The 25,075-nt window shown below is 34.2% G+C and overlaps 1 protein-coding gene across 8 annotated transcripts in view; it reads right to left on the bottom strand.

The window, feature by feature from the left end:
- The window catches only part of LOC150095638 (phosphoserine phosphatase-like), a 142,874-nt gene that overhangs the window by 11,768 nt on the left and 106,031 nt on the right, over positions 1-25,075 (bottom strand). For all 8 annotated transcript variants that reach the window (XM_090410819.1, XM_090410817.1, XM_090410818.1 and 5 more), the window contains 2 exons: positions 16,888-17,022; positions 5,513-5,658 (listed from right to left, as the gene is read on the bottom strand). In XM_090410819.1, the coding sequence (XP_090266945.1) occupies positions 5,513-5,658; positions 16,888-17,022 (281 nt within the window). The remainder of the gene's footprint in view (positions 1-5,512; positions 5,659-16,887; positions 17,023-25,075) is intronic.

Here is a 25,075-nt window from a genome sequence, read left to right as displayed (position 1 = left end):
GGATCCATGCCTAAGCAAATTAATGAACTTATTAGGAACAGAGGAGCACTTATAAATTATTAGGTAAAATTGGAGTTTCATTTTTGTATGTATTTTCTTGCAAAGTTAAAATTTTTCTTTCAAATGCAAGTGTTCGGATTAATTTGTTCGATATTGTATATTTGTGTGTGAATATGAACAGAAAGGGATAATGAAGCATTTGGAAGACATGTTGTTGGATCCTACTTCGTCTTAATCTATACCTTGGATCTGACATGTTATTTACTATGATGTTCTTAAACAAAATAGAAGGTTGCTAGTTGATTTCTAATACAAATATAGAGAAAATTTATATTTATAGACTGTGCCACTCTATATCTGAATTAGTTCAAGGAATGAAGATAAATCAACCCTCAACTATTTCTCCTTAATATATATACTGGCTGAGTATATTTAACTAACTTATTTCACCCGCTTTGGTTCGAATATTTTATGAATGGTGCAGTAAAAGAGATTCAGGCAAAATACAACTTTTGATTAACTTGTGATCCTAAATTAAACAAACATTTAATTTAGAATCACAATTTATATGCATGAGTTCAAATCACTAATTAAGATACTACAAACACTTCAGCTCTTCTGATAATACAGTCATACAAATTCTAACAAGATAAATCTGTTATCTCTATATTACACTTCTCACAGTTCCAAAATACAATAAAATCGCAGTAACACCGCTTTACAAGTAAACACTTTCAAATCTTCGCAATAGTTACTGTTAACATAAGGAAATTCTGGGATGAAACTCGCACACTTCTCTATATAGGAAAACTAAAGGTTGGAATAATCTTACCGATAATCTTCTATCTTCATCAATTTATACACAAACACTTTTTATAACCGCAAACACTTTTAACAATAAACAGCACTCATTAAAATAAATCTTCTAAGCATTAACTGAATTAATTCACGGGCACAATACATATAATCAGATGTTCTTGTATGAAGCACCACTGATCACTCTTGAATTAGGGCAATACACAATAATTCCTTAATTTGGGGTTTTATATGTACAGATGTTCATTCCTCCGGCATTCAAATAATTCTTTAGGCACTATAATTCTAAACACTGCTATCATTAAACACAACCCTGTTGCCTCTATTTATTCTCTAGTTACTTCTTACTATGCTTCACGTTTCAGTGTGTCCTTGAAAGGTCGGCCCTGAAAATAAATCTCAACTAAAATATCGCTAGTCATTCAGTAGTCACTCAGCTATCTTCCATTGCTTTATTTGTTATTCAGAAACTTATTAGCTAACTGCTTCTCAACTTGTAGACTTTATTAAGTTGCTTGAGTGACTAGCCGACTCGCTATTATCGCACTGTGATTGCCGAATGCCCGATTCCAACCTAATGCAAATCCTTCTCTCTCTAATAAATCTCTAATCTCCTAATTCCTTTTTTTACCAGCGTTCTTCGCTTTTTATATCTGTTTTTCCCGCCTAAATTCTTCTCGTGATCTCAAACTCTTTTCAATAAACCTTCTCCTCACGTTGTGTTCCAATTCTTGCGCTCGCTTACTTACATGCGTCTCCATGACAACAAAATTGAGGTATTGCATAACGTTAAACTTTCACAAACAGGAATAAATAAAGAATATTTATATTTCAAATAATGAGTAGTTAAAATATCAAATACAAATTCTTATAATATTAAGATAATAATATTTAATACAGTCTTTTCATTATTAATACATATATCGTTGATTAAATAATTAGATATTAGACAAAGTTAAAGTAGTTATATGAATATTAAATTGTAAAATAAGTTGTTTACATTAAATAATATATACAAGTATAGCCTTTGTGATGGAAGATCATGTTGGATTCTGAAGCAAATAATAATTACTCTAATCTCTATATAATCAGAATCCAACAATGTAACTAGTGTGTAGGAAGGACATACAGCTATTTATGACGTCTAGAAACTATTTCTAGAATCAGCTCTAACTCCTTTAATCTCAATAAGTTTGGTTGCATTAATTAACCAAACATCTCTGACTAAACTTCCTTTTATTCAGTCCTAGAGAGAGAGAGAGAGAGAGAGACGTGATAAAACATTAAATTATAACTGAGAAAAAAGGCAACTAAACTGTTTTCATAACTGCCTGATTATAGAGTTCTGTGTTCAATAACATGCATATTTTCAGAGCACAAGCTCTGAAGATTCTGGTCTAGTATGTATTTGGTGTTATATATATTAAGAAGCAGAAATATGAGTAATCACCAAACTTAAGCTTTTCATTCTACGAGAACAAATCTCAAGTGCATGCAGAGCTTGCCATCAAAAGGTGAAATTATTACACATCCTAAAACCTGTTATTACATTATATAAAAAAAATATCCCTTCCCCACTGTCAAATTCATTTGGAGTCTCTGTTGCTCCCCTAATGCAACCAATCACTTTGAGCTCTTTAATTTCCTCTCCTTAAAAATTGATTTTCCCAACAGCGAAATCATCCTTCTAGGAGATTTTAATGTCCACAACACTAACTGGCTTTCCTCCTCCAGCTGTACTGATCTTGCAGGCAGAGATGCTAAAACATTTTCCATCACTAATGACGTACACAACTTGTTCAGATGACAACCAGAATACCTGATAATCTGAACCACTCCCCAAACACAGTAGATTCCTTGCCAATGACCCTTCCAAATACACATTGAATGTAGTGCCCCCCCCCAGGTAATTCTGACCACAATCTAGTGCTCATCTCCCCCATGCAACAACACTTACACAGCCACTCCCATAAAAGACTAGTTTGGCATTATAACAATGCCAAGTGGGACAGCCTCTGCAACTTCTATACCTCATTCCCATGGTTGGGCTATCGCTTCCAGCCTTCCAATCTAAACACATGCACTGAACGTATCACCAAAGTAATCCTCACCAGCATGGAAACATACATTCCCCACTCTGACCTGCCATTCCCTAACAAAACTGTGGTTTTCCAAAGGATGTGTTAAGGCTGTACAAATGAAAAACCAAACATACTATAACTGGCTCAAACCAAGAACTCCATCCTCCTTTAGAGTTTATACTCAAGCCTAAAATATATGCAAAAAAAAAAAAAAAATCAATGCTTCCAAAACAGAGTTTGAAAGAGCAGAAAACTAGAAGTCTGTCCAAATAGTCCAATTTCCAAGCTGTGGGATAGATATGCAGAAGTTACGATCAATTGCTTTGGTAAGAGACCAAAAGGCTCTCGCCAAAGCAATTGATCGTAACTTCTGCATATCTATCCCACAGCTTGGAAACTGGACTATATTCAACCCATTCCCAAGAAAGGTGACAACCACCCTATCTCGCTTACCTCAGTCCTGTCTAAAGTAATGGAAAAAATCATCAATTCCCAACTCCTACACTGCCTTGAAGACACACAATTAATAAGTGACCACCAGTATGGATTCCACGCTGCCGATCAACAGGAGATCTACTCACACGTCACCCATCTCTGGAAAAATGCCATGGAGAAGTTTGGCAAATCTCAAGTGGTTGCACTTGATACCTCCAAAGCCTTCGACCAGGTCTGGCACAAAGGCTTACTAAGCAAACTACCATCATTTGGTCTGTCCCAGGATTTCTGTAGTTGGATTGCCAGCTTTTGGTCTGGACGCACACTATGTGTGTGGCGGTGGATGGTTCCTTATCCTCTCACCATTCAAACTAATGTCGGGGGTTCTGTTCTCTCACCAACCCTCCTCCTGCTATATATCAATGACCTACTTCAGCTGACCTCCAACCCAATACATAGTTTTGCAGATGACAGCATATCACACTCCTCTCTTTCATTTGATAAACCCTACTCTACACAACTCTCCTCAACCCACAGAACATCAACCACCACTGCCCTCCATTCTGATCTCCAAGCCATCCAACAACAGGGCTCAGATAACCTTGTGAACTTCAATGCTAGTGAAACCCAGTTCTGTCTTATTTTTCACAAAAAAGAACCATTTTCCCCAGTATTATTTTTGATAACACTCAAATTTCCAGACAAGATGAGATTTCTTTTCTTGGAATTACCCTGATATCAGGCCTCTCCTTGCATAAACACATCACAACCATTGCATCCTCAACTTCCAAAAAACTAGGATTTCTCTTTCACTCAAGATGTTACTTCACCTCTAAACAGCTGTTAACCTTATACAAATCACAAATTCGCCCAGCTACTGAAAACTACTCTCACATTTGGAGTGGGGCCCCTAAGAGCTCCCTCAGAATGCTTGACTCAATACAGAGGAGAAAAATTTGATTAATGACCAACTTCTTACCAACTCACTCCTCCCACTTTCACAAAGACGTTTGGTCTCTGCAATTTGCATATTCTATAAATATTTCCACAGCAAATGCTCATCTGAAATAGCATCAATAATTCCCCCTACTTAGCCCATTGGAACATGTGCAGGTGTCACCCAGCATCCCTTCACAGTACACCTTGAAAGCCACAGAACAAGTCTCTTTTCCTCCTATTCCTCCATCCCTGCAACTGCTGTGGAACAGTCTTCCTCCTGTTGTGCTCCCCAAGGAATACAATATACAGTCATTTAAATCAAATGTAAACAAGTTCCTCCTTTCCAAACCACTATCCATGTACGGTACTAATATGCGAGAGGTTGATCAACCAACCTCTCCCATATAGGCTCAACATAAAAGATATATGAAAAATTAGAGCAAAAATATAGCAATAATGCCATTAGTTATGTATATTTCAACACATGAAGGAATAAAGTATTGTTTTGAGAATTATTTATTTATGCATAGATTTAAAATGGTAAAAGGTGTAACAATAATGCCCCACCTTATGACAATTTTCAGTTATCACCAATACCACATTAGCTCATACAGTATAATGGATTTAGTGGTATGACGCTGCAATGAATCTACTGATGCATAGTTTTCACTGTTACTTCTTGCTGCATCTCTATAATTCACAGCAAAAAATTGAAACACAAACTGTTTATAACTATTTTATTGTTGCTAATAATGGTAGATAAAAATCAGCCATTATCAACTAAGATTAAAATTATTAAATTTAATGGTGAAACACCATGAATCAAACACAGAGATAGCATGCAGGCTAAACTTACTTGCATCACTACCTGTTATAATTGTTAAAAACAAAGTTCTTAGTGAAGTGAAAAGTGTTATACTAGTTAATACTACAGCTGTCCGTAAATGTGACAAAGTTCTTAGATAAAAATACAATCTTATTGCTAAAATCTAAATACTTTCTATTTGGACAAATTATTAAAAATTTTTTCATTTGCTTAACTAAATGATGTAAATAAATACATTTATTTGTCAGTTACGCATATATGACTGCTTATGTTATTAAACCATTACATACATTTACGAATGAAAAAAAAAAAAAAAATCATCCAATGACTTGCTAACGACAGTGATCTGGAACCTAACGTGTCGTATGATTGGGGTACACCTATGTAATAATACACATGATACGTGCACACTTACCATTGAAGTAGAATTTCAATCTGTTAGCAAATATGTTCTTTACAGGAATGCCTAAGACTTTTGCTACTGGCTCAATAATAGTTTGAAATCCTCCAGAGATGAGATACACAGGAACACCTCTGTTGTGAAGAACTCTTACTAATTCCCTAATAGACATCATATAAATGAATCAAATTTAGAAAAACAGCTAATGTGATATATTTAAATATCCTAAAATGAATTCATATACTTTTTTGGTTTAAAAAAGTCTAGAAAAATGAATCCCTGCACAGTAGCAAAAACTTCATGCACTGAGAGTTATTTCATCAGAATAATTTTCCTAGAATTAAGTTTTTCAGGAAATTCTGAAAAGCTGAATACTTCTTTTTATGAGAGGCTTCATTGTATAAAATTCTAATTCTGTTAATTATATACATCAATTTAGAATACATTTAAATCTGTGAAATATTACTTAAATACAGTTTTTAATCTTATCTCAGTAATGTTCTGTTGTAATTACTTTTTCATATACCTTAACATGTTCATCTCCCAAAAAAAGGAAATTTTTTGGGAGATGAACAGGTCTTTGTATATAAGAAAGACAGCAGAATTATAAAAAGTTTACATTCCTATATGGAGAATTTCCTTTGAACCTACTTGAGAGAGACTTAAAACGTCAGTAAAAAAAAACATGTTTAAGTACAAGCTGCAAAAAAAAAAGGTTGATAGAGTTAATATAATTACATCTGTTTCTTTAAATATCCTTATCTTGACCAGTTCTCCTTTCAGGTATACTGTAGGAGTCACATGAACTGTCAGTGATGACTTAGACTAATCTTGTGCAAATTTCCTCCCCTCAGCCACTCCAACTTCATGCCCATTGGCACTATAAGGATAGCAAGCTGAACAACCTCTGGGACTTCTATGTTCTCTTATTATGATCAGACTACTGCTTCTGTTATCCTGATCTGAACACTTGCTCTGTCTGAGAGAATGACAGAAATTACTCTCACTGGCATGAAAGCTTTCACCTCTCATATCTATAATTCCTGTCGAGTTTTCAAATGATGATTTAAAAACAGGTGTACCAAGGTAGCAAAAGAAAAAATTCAACATACACGTGGCCATACAAAACTCTAGTTTTGTAATCAGCCAACACGGAAGTATGCAACAAATGCATACGTCAAATCAGCTGACTTAAAGTCAGCCACCGAAAAATCCAAATATCACTCCGAAAGGGCCAACAGCAATAAACTCTCCTCCTGTCCAAATGGTGGCTATGACTTCTGGTCCCTTGCAAAGGACACTGAGTGCAGCCATGCTACCACCTCTCTCATCCATATGACAACAATGTTTAGAACCTAAAGATAAAAATGACATTCTTTTCCTTCAACTCCAACAAATATGAGGCACCTTATATCATACCAAAAATAGTGTACCACATGCATCCTGTGTTCTTTTGGGGTGAAAAGAGACATCAAAAGCATCCTAAATAACCTAGATACCATAGGGTTTTCTGTTTTTTTTTTTTTTTTTTTTTCTTTCCTCAAAATTTAACCAACACTTGAACCAACACCTCTAATAGCATCTTTACATTATTTTATACTTTATATATTTAGTTTAATCCTTTATCTAAGTGTAAGCAAACAAAGTTTGTGCCTGAAGTATCTTCAGGACTGGGGCAACTTGTGGTAAAGGTGGACAAAGCTTTGCATCACTTGCCTTAGTATCCCATAATTCAAAGCACATCCTTGCGGACATGTATAATGCTATGCATTATGGGGTCACTACCCAGACTGGTTTCAACCTTTATTGAGGTCTGTTCAGTGAAAGCCAGACCCAGGGGTGATACCAAGGTTGAAGCAATGAAGAAGTCATATTTACCTATAAGAGTTGTCAAAAGGTGTCTCACCTTATTAAATTACTCTGGATTAGAGGAAGATGATGGAAGTTTTTTCCCCCACTTGGTTAGACTATAAATTATATTTAGTTTAATCCTCAATAAAGGTTGAAACTGGTCTGTGTAGTGATGCTTCCCATAATGCTTAGCATTACACATGTCCGCAAGATGTGCTTTGCATTATGGGATACTAAGGAAAGTGATGTGAAGCTTTGTCCACCTTTACCATGAGTTGCCCCAGTCCTGAAGTTACTTCAGGTGCAAACTTTGTTTGCTTACACTTGGATAAAGGATTAAACTAAATATATGATTTATAGTCTAACCACGTGGGAAAAAACTTCCAATATCTTCCTCTAATCCAGAGTAATTTAATAATAAGGTGAGACACCTTTTGGCAACTCGTATAGGTAAATATAACTTCTTCATTGCTTCAGCCTTGGTATCACCTCTTGGTCTGGCTCCCACTGATGTGTTTTTGGGCTGAAGTGATGGCTTTCCCTTAGACAGGTATGAGTGGCTCTGCTCAATGGTGGAGGTGAGCCTGCCATTGGACAGAGCCACTGCTGAGAGTTCTTCTCGGTGATGGGGTGAGCCTGTCACTGAGTGGAACTACTGCTGAGTTAAATGATCCTTTGGGTCACTCGTTGGGTAATCCGAGGGAATGCATGAGTTTTTGGAGAGGTATCCCTGCACTAATACATACCTCAATAAAGGTCGAAACCGGTCTGGATAGTGACTCTTCCCATAATGCATAGCATTATACATGTCTGCAAGGAGATGTGCTTTGCATTATAGGATACTAAGGCAAGTGATGTGAACTTTGTCCACATTTATCACGAGTTGCCCCAGTCCTGAAGATACTTGAGGTGCAAACTTTGTTTGCTTACACTTGGATAGAGGATTAAACTAAATATATAATTTATAGTCTAACCAAGTGAAAAAGACTTCAATTCTTTTATACTTATCTGGTATTTGCCCTAATACATGGAAGCAAGTTTACATTCACAGCCCATTTAAAAAAAAAAGGAAAGATCTGCAATGAAACTACTGAACCATCACCTTCTCTGTTCTCTCTCTCTCAACTTCACTACCTATAGGTCTATCACTTAATGATCAAAGTACAAATTCTGCCACTCTAGATCCACAGCAGATTTCTTAATCTCTCTCTCTACATCACATCACCTCTGCATCTGAATGAAAAATTGGAAAACAAATTATAATTAGATAATTTTATAATTAAATAAATAATTAGAGCAAGCAATTGACAGGAAGGAAAAAAACAGGTTCTTATTGAAGACCTAAACAGCAGAGAAGGAAATAAATCACAAATAAAGAAATGTTCTGTGAAAACAGAGAGAAAAGGAGGGGTTAATAAAGAATTTTTCTTTAGGACAAATTATATATTGCTCACATATTCCAATAAAGGTGTGCATAAATTCACATAGAAAGAACAGACAAAAAACTAGTCTTATTACTTATATGCTACTGTTGCTAGTGATATCTTCAGACTGATTCAGGATACAATGAAATGTAAAGTTATAATTTAATTTTAAACCACATAAAAATGACTATTGTACTGAAACAGAAAAATGAAGTTTTAAAAGGAAAAAAAAAGCAAAGTTGAGCAGTTTTCAGATGTGAACTCAAACATACATGCTTGGAAAGAAGTCAATGGACACTAACCATGGACAAGGTGCATTTGTGCCATGTAACAAGTCATATGTTTGTAGCCAGTATAAATTGGATGAATGTGATGCACCCAAGTCAGTGCAATTATGTTCAGGTGAAATGGATGCAAGAGTGAACTGACAGTTTGAAAAAGACATTGTGATAGGATGCCAAATCGGGCCATCCCAAGTCAACAATCAGTGATACCTTTCCTTTAGTGTTACACAGTGATCAGCATTCATTTCAATAAAATTATGGAGACTACAATTTCCCGACTTTTCAAACTTCATATTAAGGTCATCATCTGGAGTATACACACACACACATATATATATATATATATATATACAAAGACAAGCTATATTACATTTTAAACTGTATTCCAAAATGACAATGATTTGATCAACCATTAGAGTTACTGCTGTCAAACATGCTGTTTCAAATGTAATATAGCTTGTCTTTGTATACATATGTATATACTCCAGATAATGACCTTAAAATGAAGGTCAAAACATCGGGAAATTAAAGTAATTATTCCTAACACAGTTATAGCCTCCATAATTTTACTGAAATGAATCAGTGATACCATATGGAGATGGAAGCATAGGTAGTCAACTGCAAGTGCTACCCACAGTGGATGAAGCACAACACTTACCGAATGTGACCAGAGGATGCTACAAAGGATAATATGTAAAAACTACCATTCATTGGCAGACACATTGAATGTGAAGTTCCAATAACAATAAGGTGGCAAACTGAAAAAGCTTAAAAATGAAAGAAACAGCAGTGTAAGAGGAATCAGAGATGATAAAGGTGACATTAAAACTGAAGATAAAAATATCTTATACATTTGGAGCAATTACTTTGCAAGATTATTAGATAAAAAAAAGTGACAGATGGTAGGAAATATTCAAGATGAATGTATAGTCAGGATACTTAAGATAGAAAAGGATATCAAAACTTAAATATGGAAAGGCAACTAGAATAGATATTCAACCAGAAATGTTCAAATTTGGAAGTATAAAATTTTTGAAGTGGCTGCACTGCATAATTTGGAAAGCCAAACAGAGGCTGTCAGGATCTCACTTTAAGAAAAATAGATGAGTAATCATAGGAATATAACAAGGTACCCAGAGAAAAGCTGTTCAAAATGCTACAGTCATGATATAAACAAGCCATTATATCGAGCAATATGTAGTCTATATACAAGTTCTAAATCAGCAGATTTAGAACTCTATGATAGAGGAGAAATACCAAAGGAGTTTATGAAATCAACCATAATACCAATACCAAATAAGAATAATGCAAACAAATGCAGCCAATTTAGAACAATAGCTTTAATCTCACATGTTATCAAAATTCTGCTAAAAATTATTCAAAATAGAATTTATTCAAAAATAGATTGTCTATTGGATGAAGACCAATTTGGATTCAGAAAGGATAAAGGAACAAGAGAGGCATACTCTGTTTAAGAACAATAATAGAGAGAAGATTAGACCTTAGTCAAAATACTTACATTTGCTTCCTTGATTTAGAGAAAGCGTTTGATAAAGTAAACCAGCAAATACTCCTAAATTGTCTAACTAATACCGGCATAGATTTGAGGGATAGGAAAATAATTTATCAAATTTACAAAAATCAAAATGGAAGGATTAAAATCAAGAATAAGGAGAAAATAATAAATATCAGGATGTATACTTTCACCACTTTTATTTAATTTATATATTGAAAAGGCCATTCAGGAAACTAAAGATAAAATAAATAGTGGCATAAAGATAAATGGTAAGCAAGTCATGTGTATAAGATTTGCTGATGACATAGCCCTTGTAGCAGAAAACAGAAGAACGCTAAAAACAATGCTAGAATTACTAAATAATAACCTTGAAAAATATAGAATGAAAATCAACACAGATAAGACTAAAATCATTGTTACAGGCAAAAGCCCTATCAATACAGAGCATATAGATATCAGCAGGGAACAAATAAAACAAGTGAAAAGCTTTAAATATTTAGGAAGCCTAATAACAGAAGATGGCAGAATAAGAGAAGACATAAGATCAAGAATAAACAACGCAAAAACCCAATTCTCTAAGATGAATAGCATTTTAACAGGAAACTTCAACCTACAATTGAAAAAAAAATTAGTAAAGACATTGATATGGATCATTGCATGGTATGGATGTGAAACCTGGATTCTAGGCAGAAAAGATGTAAGAAGATTGGAGGCTTTTGAAATGTGGTGCTGGCATCACATGAACAAAATAAAATGGACAGAAAAAATCAAACCAACAAGTCCTGAGAGAGAGAAACGAAACAAGAACTCTAATAAAACCGATCAAAATTAGAAGGGATAGGTGGTTTGGACATATACTTCGACATGGACTTCTGAAAAGAATAACTGAAGGCAAAATAGAGGGGAAAAGAAGAAGAGGCAGACCAAGGAAAAGCTTTCTTGACCAAGTCAAAGACAGCACGGGTTTGAGGAGTTACCAGGAGGTTAAGAAGAAAGCCAATGACAGAATGGAGGAAATTGGAGGAATGGAGGAAATTGCTGCTGAGCTACCAGTCCCAAGACTGATGCAACTGATGATGATGATTTAGAATTGAAGAAGGTACATGAAGATGGTCTGATGTAAAATATAGATGAAAACAACAATGGAGATAGTGTTGTTTTCATCTATATGGATCACATTACAAAGGAAAGTGGCATTAGGCAAATATCAGAATTAGAGATGTTCAAATTTGTTAATCTCTGATTTTTTGCTTTATGCAGATGTTATTCTGATGATGATATATTAAATAAATCAAGTACAAGTTGCAGGATTCCTTAATTAAATTGAATAACTGCCATGGCAAATTTAGCATGAAACTCAGCAATAAAAAGACATAAGTGAAGATGGAAAATTTAAGTATAGAAATCAAAAAGAATAAACAAAGCTGCTATGGTAGGGAGTCAACTGAATAAATTTATATGGAATAAGAGAGAAATTAGTTAAAACACTAAAGCAGCTATATACAAAGCAGTGTTGAAACCAATATTTGGCTTATGGATCTGAGAGCTCTGTTAGAAATGAAACAGATTAAAGACCCACAGATATGAAAAAAATTAGGGGCTTGAACATAAGGGACCAATGGCAGAATCATATTAATAAAGGAGATATTAGAATGGAGCTTAACATTATTCAAGAATATGTAAGAAGTGATCCAAGATGATATGATCACTCAACCACCATACTGGCAATGATCCATATGCATGTTAATAAAATCAAAATGAATGCAAATCATAATATTTGATATTTCATCCACATGACTAATGGTTAAACAGAATAAGAAAGGAAAGGTTCAACAAAAAGTTATTTGATAGCAGGAAAAAAGATAAGGAAAGTCAATCTATACGTGGACTGATGCAGCTAATGATGTCATTAGAAGACTGAAATATATAATCTGACAGTATTGGTAAGCTGACAATTTGAAAGAACTGCTGATAGGAGCCAGTAATAATGTAACCTAATCGGATATTAATATCTATCTGTACAGCCCTTGTAGATACACAATAGAAATTAAGAAATGACTTACGTGGAATATGAGAATTCAAGGTAAATTAGATAACTTCTGAACACAAGGCAGCTCATGCTGAGAGCAGTGTCACATGTATAATACTATGTGAAACTTCAAAACTCTTAGCAGTAGTCAAATTAAGTTTGACTGTCCAAAAAAGTAGATATTTTATTATAATGGATTATCCTTTGTACAGATGATCCATTATAATAAAAATTAGATTTCATATCATATTTATTGAAAAACTATAGTCAGAAAAATTCTAAGGTATTTTTGATGCCAACTTCCAAATTCAGCATAAAAAAAATCCTTTAAAATCATTCAGTAAAGAAACATTATCAATGTTCACATATGGAAGAAAACAGAGTAATGAAGTCTTGAAGCACTTCCACGGTATTCACTGAGGATGCATTCCAGCCAGGAAGGAATGATATATAAATATTCTTAAAGTACTGATGAGACTATGGGTGATCCTCAATGTAGTTTGCCTCAATTTTATCTCAATAAATAAAATTTATTTATTTATTTAAAGATGCAAAGAAATTATATTCTGGGTTTAATCCTTTATCCATATCATAAGCTCTGCTTATGATATGGATAAAGGATTAAACCCAGCAAAAAAACAACTCAAAATATTCAGACAGTTGTTAAACATATGAAATTTCACTGCTGACAGAAGCATAAAACAACTTTAACCTATGTTTGCCCAGATTCCATCATTACATTTACAAATATGCTATGTATAAATGACATTTACCAGGTTCAATATATCATATCACTACAAAATTGTAATGAAATAATAAAAAGCTATCTTCTGTGCAACGATAAGTTATGCTAAATCAAAACAAAGAGTGGAACTGAACGTTTAAATTTTAAGTATATAATAAGTAATATGATTTACAAGCAGGTAGTGAGCTACATCCAACAAGCAGTGAAGCTCTTTTATAAATCATATTTAAATAGCAATGCACAGAATGGTGTCCTCAAGCATTCTCAATTTTTGGAAGCAATTCTATTAAACAAATAACTTCGCTGTATATATTATACACAGTATTCATTATTTATGTTTATATAAATATGTATATATGTACACATCTATAATGAAATTTGTTTCATCTGTGATGAAACAAATATTGCATATGTTTTATTCTTGTAAACATTCTATTCCATTCTGTTTGACTTACAATAATGTATCATTGCAAAAAAAGGCTTGATGCTAGTCATACATTTTGCCACCAATAAAATTATGCACGTGTTATCTATTTTAATAGTTTCATTATCAACCTTGAATTTCACTCAGTTCACTAGAAAGTTGTCACTGTAGAATTAGTGAAGGAAATTTTAACATGATAATTAAGCAACTGGGTTTCTCAAAGGGTGTGTTCAGTTTGTACTGTTAACTGACAAAACAACAGAGTTCAGAGGAAAGATAATGGATCCAAGTTGATGGCAGAATAGGAAACAAACTGGGAAGACTTCCTTTTACAGACTAGACTATTAATGAAACATGGATACACTATTTCAAGCCAGAGATCATATGATAACTCATAACATCAAATGAAATACACATGTACCAAAAAATAAAAAAATAATAATAATAAATAAAGCTTATTATTAAGAGATCTCAAAGGAGTGGGACTTATTGAGGGAGGCCACATACTAAATGCACCATCTGTAGTATTTGTTCTGAATTAATTTCACACACAACATCCAATGGCAATCCATTCCAATCATAAACCGGTCAGAGAAAAATCTAGATCTTCCCCCCCCCCCCCCAGCAGCATTCATTCTCAGCTTCCAAGCATGCCCTCTTGTGATTTCCCAGCCCTCCATAAAATTAAAAATTCCATCAACTGAAATCCTGAATGACCCTTAAGAAGTTTGTAAGTTTCATTCATATCACCCCTCTTTCTCCTGTCTGCAAATTCTCAATCTGTCTTCATAATCAGTATTCCACAATCCTGATATAATTTTTAACACTCTCTCAACTGTATCAGAATCACAATAGAAATCAGGAGACCAGACCTGTGCACTAGTCCAAGTAAGGTCGTATCAAGGCCTTGTAAAGAGGCAAAATCTCTTTATCTTTATATGTCAAAGTTTGTTTCAGCATTGTAATTATCTTTTGAGATGTATTTGTAATCTTTGCCTTATGGCCCTTGAACTTCAACTTCCTATCTACTAAAACCCTAAGATTTCTAGCCTGATCAGTTTCTACTAGCATAATTCCACCAATATAATATGACATTGGATATCTAATCACACCAAAATGCATAACTTTATTTACTATCTACATTGAATGGATAGCCATTTTCACATACCCACCTATTCCAGCCAATTCAATTCATTCTGCATTTCAGCCACATTCCTGATCGCCCTATCTATCTTTGCATAGTCAGCAAATAGCTGTATGTTGCTTGTCGAATCCTTCCCAAAGTTATTAATGTACAGATTGAATAACAATGGACGAAGGACTGATCATTGTGGTATAGTGGTTACCTTAAATCTTGCAAATTAAAGATGCAAAGAAATTATATTCTTGGTTTAATCCTTTATCCAACTGTAAGCAAACAATGTTTGCATATGAAGTAACTTCACGACTGGGCCATTTGTTTATAGAGGCAAATGACTTCACATCACATGCCTTAGTATCCCATAATGCAAGGCACATATCCTTACAGACAAGTATAATGCTATACATTACGGGAACTACCCAGACTGGTTTCGACCTTTATTGAGGTTTCATCAGTGGGAGCCAAGGGTGCCTTGCATTATGGGATAATAATATGGGATACCAAGTGTAAGCATGCAAAGCTTGCACGTGAAGTATCTTCACAACTGGGCAACTTGTATATAGAGGCTAATGACTTAACATCACTTGCATTAATATTCCATAATATGAGACACATATCCTTACAGACATGTATAATGCCATGCATTATGGGAAGGGTCACTACCCAGATTGGTTTCGACCTTTATTGAGGTCTCATCAGTGGGAGCTAGGGGTGCCTTGCATTATGGGATACTAAGGCAAGTGATGCGAATTCATTAGCCTATATATACAAGTAACCCAGTTGTGAAGTTACTTCGTGTGCAAATTTTTTTGGTTACACTTGGATAAAGGATTAAACCAAGAATATAATTGCTTAGCATCTTTAATTTTAGTATAACCAAGTGAAAAAACTTCCAACAAAAACTTAAGTCTGCAAGATTCACATCCATCCATCCACCATATATACCCCTTTGATATCTGTCAGTCAACCATCCTCTTATCCATGCCAATATTTTATAATTCAATATGATATTTTCCAATTTATGCAACAGTTTTCCATGCTGTATTCTGTCAAAAGCCTTAGCAAAATCCAGAAGTACCATGGTGTATCCATTCTCCTTGTCTAGTTCAATGGTAACATTATTATAGAATGTGAGAAGTTGTTAAACATGACCTTCCTTTAGTAAATAGATGCTGTTCATTGCAAAGTAGAGATTCACTGTCAACCCATTTCGGAATGCAATCCCTAATCAGCTTTTCCAAAACCTTCGCCACCACTCCTGAGGTGGTGAAGGTTTTGTACTGATTGGTCAATAGTTAGATACATTGTTCTTGGCACCACCCTTGTACAATGGGATTACCATACATTTTTTCCACTTCTGCAGAAGCTTCCCTGTTGAGGTTCAAATTATATAGCCTGGCCAAAGGAATAGCCAGTTCAGCTGGTAATATTTAGTATATGTGTTGATATCCCATCAGTCCCTATGGTGCACAATAATACACTGTAGTAACAAGAACTTTTGCTATATGTTTGACCAGGTAATAAATGAAGATTGTCCTTTTCTTGCATAACTACATCAGTTTGCAAATGAAGTTATCACAAAACTGTCTCCTAGACTATGTTCTTGATCATGATCTGCTAGAAATGCCAGTTATGAATAAATAAAGGCTGAAGTCAAAATGCAGATCTAAGAGAAGAGACCTACACAAGAAATGCTATATTTTTTTCCAGATGGCTTAAAGCTACAAAAGATTATTGGAAAAATAGTGTGTATATGTATGCATGTGAGTATCTATAGACTATTTTTCAGTTCTTTTCTATGATTTCTGCTGAGGATAAAAATGGGGTAAAATGTTTGAGTAACCAGTAAGAAAATATTGAAAAACATAACGTATAAGGCATAACTGCCAGTCACATCCACAGCCTAATAAATTATATTCAGAGTTCATAATATTAATAAAAGAAGCACATATCTTCATATCGAAAGCAAAAATTACTTTATGCCAGGACTGAGCCTTGGAGGATTACAACGCAAATAGTCTTCTATCATTGACATACTTGGTTGGATAAGTTCAAGTCTCCTAGTTAATGCTTCACGAAAAGTCAGTCCACCTCTCATTGCTTTAAGGGTCCTAAAATGATCAAATATAAAGTAATATTAGTTAGGTAGATAATTATTTACAATAATAAATTCCTGAAATCTTGAGTAATAAAGTGCAGCTTCTCAAGCAAAGCATCCTAACATCTTAAGTGTTAGGATGCAAGATAAACATCCAAGGGAGACATTCTTTGGGTTATATGATAAAAACAATGCTACTGTTAACAAAAAAGTAACCTAAAACCATCCATGCTTTAAAAACAGCTCCAAACATACCTGTAATCTGTAGAAAATTGTCATTATAGGTAATTTAATCTACAGTCAACAGGGTAAAACAAAAATGAAAAATCCTCCTTTACATTAATTTTTTATGTTATTACATCAAGCAAAGAATTCTTGCATTATAAATTATCTCTCTATATACATACAAATGAAAGGATCTCAGCTAAGAACTGAAAGTGATGCACTTCCAAACCCACCTTGAGGATGGCTTGAGGGTTCATTATGTCTCAGCTGAGTTTATGCAATTGAATGACGATGTTCTAATCCTGGCACGTGAACATTCGCAATGGCTGGTATGAGTTACCTTATAAATATCCCTGGTCATAGTTCTTGCTCTTAGAAGTTACTTAGTCATTAGTCAACCACAGATCAGTACTAATGCCAATGTTAGAAATAAGGCACTAAATTGAGAGCATAAACAATGTTTTTAAGTTGTGTCAAAGCACTCAAGCCAGAAATAAGAATATTTACAAAAATGTAAACTGGTAAAACAACAGGACTGAGCAGAGAGAGAATCAATGGATGAGAAAGAGAAAACCTAATTCATTATAAAAATTTCTGAATTTTATCAGTTTATGTGAACAAGGAGACATCAAAGCTTCTAGATCTTTTATAAAGGGCTAAGCTATGGCTGAGCAATGAATTATAGAGTACTTATCTCTGATCTAATGTATCTGAGTAATTTATCTCTTAGTGATTTCTAACAAATAATAGGACTCTAGCTTTGATGTAGTAAGTTTTTTTTTTCCCTTTCTGTTAACAATGCTGGACAGAAGTCAGGCCAGCAGTATTAATGGTTGATTAAATTAATGTGATTTTAACATACTGTGCAGATTGGAACATAGTTTGTTTCTTTGTATACGCTTGATCAGTGGTTCTCAACCTTTTATGCTTCACTTACCCCTGGAAATGTGTATATAACTGTGTACCTGTTGTATAGATAGATAAAACTATAATTATAGTATAACAAGTATGGGAATAAAATAAAACACACACACAGACATGTTAAATTTTGTATTCATAAATTACATATATTAATAAACATAAAGAGTGACAAACAATTTAACAAATCTTATAAAATTATAAACATTTTACTGGGTAATCTGTCACTCTCAGAAATTAATCACTATCGGTGTTGCCAACTTAGCGACTTTATTACTAAATCTAGTGACTTTTAAGCTATCACAGCGTATGAACCAAAACTTTACCACGTACTATAGGTTGAGAACCCCTACTCTAGATGACCTTCATATGAAGGTTGAAACATCAGGTGACTATTTTGGTTTATATTAAGCTGAACTTTTACTATAAAAGGCAATTGCTTCCATAAATTTTTATTTTTTTTTTATTTTTTAAATTAATGCTAATAACTGTGTAACTATGACAAATAAGAGAAAGCGTATTCCACTTCAGTTTTAAATTCTAAGTTGCACATCACTCTGGTAGAGTAATACCTTATATTTTGAATTTATGGTACACAAGATAATACTTCCTGATATGTCACTGAAACCAATAAAGAACCAAAATTGTCCCCGAATATAATATGCTATGCTCGTGTACTTTTGAAAATAAAAGGAAGCACTGTGCAGTATTGTGATCTATGGATGTAAATGGGAATAACATTATTTTACAAGAAAGGGGGGGGGGGGGGGAAAGAAATCATCCCTATGATCAAAGTGGATGTCAAAATAAAGCAGAAAAATGCAATATTTTTCTTATTTAACTATAAGTAATTAAGATATGGACTTATAGTTATGTCTACTGCTTGTGTATGTACACCTACATATATATATAGAGAGAGAGAGATGTAATATTGTTCTTATTCAATATTGTTATAATTGTGAATGAAGATATTCTGTATATTATAATACTTCATTCATAATTAACACAATCCACCATGTCATAAGCAAGACTTGTAAATATTATTTGTTGTTAGTCCTTTACTTGTAATATATTATTCATATAAATGCTTTGAGTTTTGTTTGTTATTAATTGTATAACATTAGTATATGGAATAGTAATAAAAAGACTATATAAAAATGACATTCAATTTAATTACTTAATTCTGTAAAATTTATTATAAGAAACTGTGTGTATATAAATTTAAATGTACCTTAAGTGAATCGTGATATATATTTTTTGTTATTTCTATAAGTAAAGGTAATTTTATGGAATTCTACTGATGAGATTTGATTGGCTACTGATGGAGAAACTGAGTTTATTTTAGTTAGCTCATGCTGAGAGCATGAGCTACTGTGTATAAAGAGAAAAGCCAGTTGATATAAGCTGAATGGATTTTGGCGGGAAAAGGAGAACGTAGTTGATTGGAAAGAAAAAGTAAAGAGGGAAGCCCTAGAGACAGCATAGAGATCGGTAATGAGTGGCAGAAGGGGAGTTGATATATGCAGAAAACAGTCTAGGAGAGGACAAGGAATTAATAGGCATTTGGAACTACTTCTATAGGAATCTGATACTTTAATAATTTCCTAATGGTTAGTGGAAGAATAGTGCAGAACTAAAGTCAATACACAGAAGAAAATAAGAAATCAGTAAATAACTTAAACCAAGTGCATCAAGTCTTATATATTTCTGTGTCTATAATTCAATTATTACACTGGAAGATTTCTTTTAAATTGTGTTGCCATAAAGTAAAAGCCAATAAGAAATCCAATTGTGCCTATGTGAATTCGATGCTTAGAAGTGGTAACTCGGTAAGAATTGTCCTTTCTATGACTTGTGAAGTAATATCAGTTAATTCTGCTGGATATATTTTGACCTTAGCTGTGGTACTATGTCAATCAGTGGTCGGATGTTAAATGTACTGAAGCACTTTCCCCTCAAAGCTATAAGTGTTATGTTGTTCTCTTAAGTGTTAGCTGACTGAGAAAGAATACAGTGTAGCCTGTCATAAGATTAGTTATTGTAACATTTGGAAGCATAATCTTTTAAGAACTAATCTCAACTTGATTGACTGAGCATAAAGAACTGAGAAATGAATGTTTGATAGTTAATGGATTGTAATTATTCTGAATACTTTAAATTGAGCTAATATATTTATGATAGATATGATTCATCCAATTGGATAGAGAGAACTATGTGAAAGAAATACTAAAGATTTAGAATTAAGAAATGTCAACGTTAGTCACAAACCTAACTTAGAAGTTGCTCATATCTGAATATGTATTCATTCTTGTAAATTTTAATTGGATAACCTTTTGCAGATAGTTATACTTGTATGTTATGTTGTACCATTCCACATTAAATGTTTTCTTTTGTTGAATTAAACTTGGTGTTTGCCTGATTTTCTTTCATTGCACCGCTCATAAAATTAATCGGACCTTTGTGGAAGCCTTAAATGCTATAAACAACCTCGGCCTGAAAATAAAGTGATAATATAAATATAGTTGATTTATTCTTCCATATTATTTGGACTAATCTGAATATAGGATGGCACATCATCATCATCAAATTCCTGCCATGTACCCTCAAGGGGTGTACAGGATATGACAGTACTACATGAAAAAATTACATCATTACTAACTTCCTATCTACAATTTTCTTCCAAATCAGTCTGTTACTTGTCAAGACTCCAACATTATCAGATCTTATATTTCTATCGTCTAAGGCACTTTGTACCGTATCAATCTACCTATATCTTGGTCTTCCTCTGGGTTGTTTTCCTGCCAACCTGGCAGAGAACACTTGTTTTGCTAATCTTTCCCCTCCCATTCTATTTAAGTGACCGTATGGTCACTTAAATTACCACCTGAGATTAGCTCTGCTAACGCATTCCTGGATGCTGACAATGTCAAGTTCTTTCCTAATATCCTCATTTTTAATATGATATTGCCATTGATGCCATCTGTTCACACCTCTAATCTTTCTCAGGACTCTCATATCTGCGGTCTCTAGTCTTTGGTCAAGTGTTTTACTTCTGACCCAGCTCTCAGATCCATAAGTTAAAACTGGTTTGAACACTGTCTTGTATATATACAGCTAATTTAGTGTTCTGACTAATTTCTTTCTTATTCCATATGAATTTATTCAATTGACTTCCCACCATACCAGCTTTGCTGATTCTGTTGTCTATTTCTATATTTAATTTACCATCTTCACTAAAAATCATGCCTAAGTAGCTGAAAAATTTTACTTGTTCCACAGGTTCTCCATTCACAACACAGTTGACATTTTCAATGATTCTGCCTATTTTCTTTGTCTTTTTATTGCTGACCTTCATACCATATCTATTACAACAGCTATTCAATTTAGTCAGAGAATCTTGCAGACTTGTAGCGGATTTATTTAGAAGTATAACATCAACCGCATAAAGCAAAGAGCTGACATTAACATCTCCAATTTTGATATCAGGTTTAATACCACATTCCTTCATAATGTGATCCATATAGATAATGAATAACAGAGGGGATAATGTACATCCTTGTCTCACACCAGATTTAACATTAAACCATCTTCCTGTACTTCCAACTGCTGACTTACAACTCAAATAAAGACTAAGTATTGCTTGATATAATGCCCCACTGACACCATATAACTGCAGCGTATTGAATATCTTCTCTCTTGGCACCTTGTCATATGCCTTTTCCAAATCGACAAAACTTAAATACAGATCTTTGTTATATTCCCATGCTTTCTCGACCATTTGTCGTAAAGTGAAGATCTGATCCTGACAGCCTCTATTTGGCCTGAATCCAGCTTGTTCTTCACCAAGCTTTTCTTCCACAATTCTTCTCAACCATTTCTCAAGTATACTTGCATAGATCTTGCCAGGAACACTCAGTAGGGAAATACCTCTGTAATTCTCACATTCAGTTTTATTTCCCTTTTTATATATGGGTACTATGAGAGCTCTACTCCAATCATCGGGAATTCGTCCCTCTGTCCAGGCTTTCTGAACTATGCAGTGCAGCCACTGTAAGACTTTTATACCACCATACTTCAGCATTTCTGGTTGAATATCATCTACTCCTGCTGCCTTTCCACATTTCAAGCCTTTGATGGCTTTTTCTACTTCAAGTATGGATATGTATTCCTGACTGCATGCCTGGTCAGTGTTTTTTTACCACTGTGCTGTCATCACTGCTTGTTTCATTTAGCAGTTTTTCAAAGTAATTACTCCATACTTCAAAGATATCTTTTTCGCCCGTTTTCATGTCACCTTTATCATCTCTAATTCCTTTTACAGCACTCTTTCCTCCATTCTTAAGCTTCTTCAACACCCTCCAGAATATTTTGCCACCTTCTTGATATTTATTTTCTATATTCTTGCCAAAGTCCTCCCATGATTTTTGTTTAGCTAGTTTTACACACTGTTTAGCTTTCTTACATTTGTCTCTGTATTCTGTAAGAGTAAAAGCTGACTTATTTGCCAGGAACTTTTGATATGCTTTCTTCTTTTCCTTCACTGCCTCTTTAACTTCCTGTGTCCACCAGGGAGTTCTGATTTTTTTATCCTTGCACACAACCTCACCACATGCCTCTCTGGCAGAATCAATCAATGTTTTCTTCAGAGTTTGCCACTGAATCTCCAAGGTTTGATTACTGTTCTCAAACTCTTTCATTTTCTTTTCAATAATCTTTCTGTATTTTAGTCTACAGTTCACATCTGAGAGCTGCTCAACTTTTATTCGCTTTAAAACTTTCTTACATGTTATTCTTTTCAATATGAAATTCAATTTTATCCTGCTCAAGACTAAAGAGTGATCGCTTCCAATTTCAAATCCTCTGTACACTCTGGTGTCCTGCACCAGGGAGAAAACATCACTATCAACAATAACATAGTCAATGAGACTTTTCTTATTCCTAGCCTCTTCTCTCCACGTGAATTTGTGCACATTTTTATGTTGGAACATGGTGTTAGTAATAACCAGTCCATGTCCTGAGCAGAAATCCAACAGATATTTGCCATTATTATTAGCTTTGCTCTTTTCTCCAAATTTTCCCAAAATATTTTTTGTATGTCTCACAATCATTTCCTACTCTGCTATTTAGATCCCCAACAAGGACCAACTTTTTCTTTTTCATTGTGTCAGTTGCTTTTTCTAAAGCCTCAAAAAATTCCTCCACTTCTACCTTAGTAGAACTTTCTGTGGGACCATAGGCACAAATAAGTCTCATTGTCCAGTTCCCCATTCTCATATTTGCCCACATTACTCTACTTGAGACTGACTGCCATTCAAGAAGATTAGCCTCGTATTTTGTGTTGAATACTATGGCTACTCCTTTTCCTTGATTGTCATTGCCTGAATATAACATTTTATATTTATTCCTCAGAAAGATCTCACCAGTTTTGGTCTTTTTTGTTTCAGTCACCCCTATTATGTCGATCTGGTACTTATCTAATTCCTCAGCTAGCTCCATTTCTTTGCCATTCAGGCTTCTTATGTTGATAGTACCGATCTTTAACTCTGGTGATGTTGAGTTGGGGTTTGTTTTCAGATTTGTTCCAGTAGCTGACTTTTCGCTGTTCGCCCTGGTTCCCTGGCGAAAACAACGGGGGCCTTGTTTAACCGGGCGACGCCCCAGCCGGCATGAAATTTTGTCATGTTGTACCATCATTTCTTATTTTGGTTTAACCAATAAGAATACAATTTGGTCGGCTAAATCCCAAATTGCGAGCCCATCCTCGTTCGTTCAGTATCAAAGTAGATACCCAACAGGGTGCACCACGGGAAGGTGAGGATTGGACATTAGGTCAGAAGCCCTGGTCGGTTCTCCGCATTCCTTTAAAGGCTATGTGGAGGTCTCCTCTCAGTTATACAGCTTTGACCCTTAAGCACCCCTTAGGATGGCACAGTATAATATAAATTTCCTTATATTCAGATGAGCATCAATCAACAACTAACGAAGAAGAAAGGAATTTAAAGAGGCAAAAATAAGTTTAACAAATTATCATAATTGGAACAGTCAGTTAAGTGGGACGTTCCAACAATATAATAAAAATTACTTTATAATAATTAGATTCTCTTGAAGAAAGTAAATGATAAATGTTAATAAATATTTATTCAAAAAGGATTTAATTCAATATCTGTAATCAAGTGCAAGATTCCACTTTTTATTTGAAATTAATTACAAATAAAAATGAACATTTTCTGATATGATATTGTCATACAGATACCATTATATCTGTATGTACTTCAAACCAGTACAGAATAGCATTCAGTCAGCCAAATTCCAAACTGCCAGCACATCCTTGCTTCTTCAATATCAGAACACTTAGTAATGGACTCACCATTACTAGGTATCCACAACAACCTGAGGATTGGACACTGGGTTGGTAGCCCCAGTTGCTCTCTGCATTCTTTTGTGGAAGTCTCCTCCCAGTTATCTGCGTTTGACACTTAAGTAACCTAAAATATCCATCACACAATTAAAAATAAATAATTTTCTGTTAATGCACTCAAAAGAAATTATATGCACAATCTCTATTTCAAATTAACATGCAATCATTTTTAGAGTAAGTTGGCACTTTCCAAAAAAATTCTGAGATGCTTCAACTCTTGAGTTCAATTATAGCTATGATCATTATTTCATTTAAAGAAGATGCTGTGGTTATCAATTTGCATGTGCATTAAAACTGAATGGTTATTTAGAGCTAATGCTAGGGCAGTTAGGCCACAAGGTAGTATTTTCATTAGCTGTTTGTAGTTTCTGGGAGTTTAGATGTTATCTCTGAAACCTGCTGACTCAACTTCAAATAATGAGGAAAGTGTTTCTGATAATTTCTATTAATGTTTTCCTAAGTTCCATATTTAAATGACTTCCAGCATTCCACAGTAATGACTATT

Source organism: Typopeltis vanoorti, chromosome 20, assembly GCF_054136105.1.
Source record: "Typopeltis vanoorti isolate ZY-2024b chromosome 20, IOZ_Tvanoo_1.0, whole genome shotgun sequence".
Classification (NCBI taxonomy): Eukaryota; Metazoa; Arthropoda; class Arachnida; order Uropygi; family Thelyphonidae; genus Typopeltis; species Typopeltis vanoorti.
The sequence above is the reverse complement of the archived record's forward strand: the minus strand, read 5'-3'. Positions and strand labels throughout refer to the sequence as shown.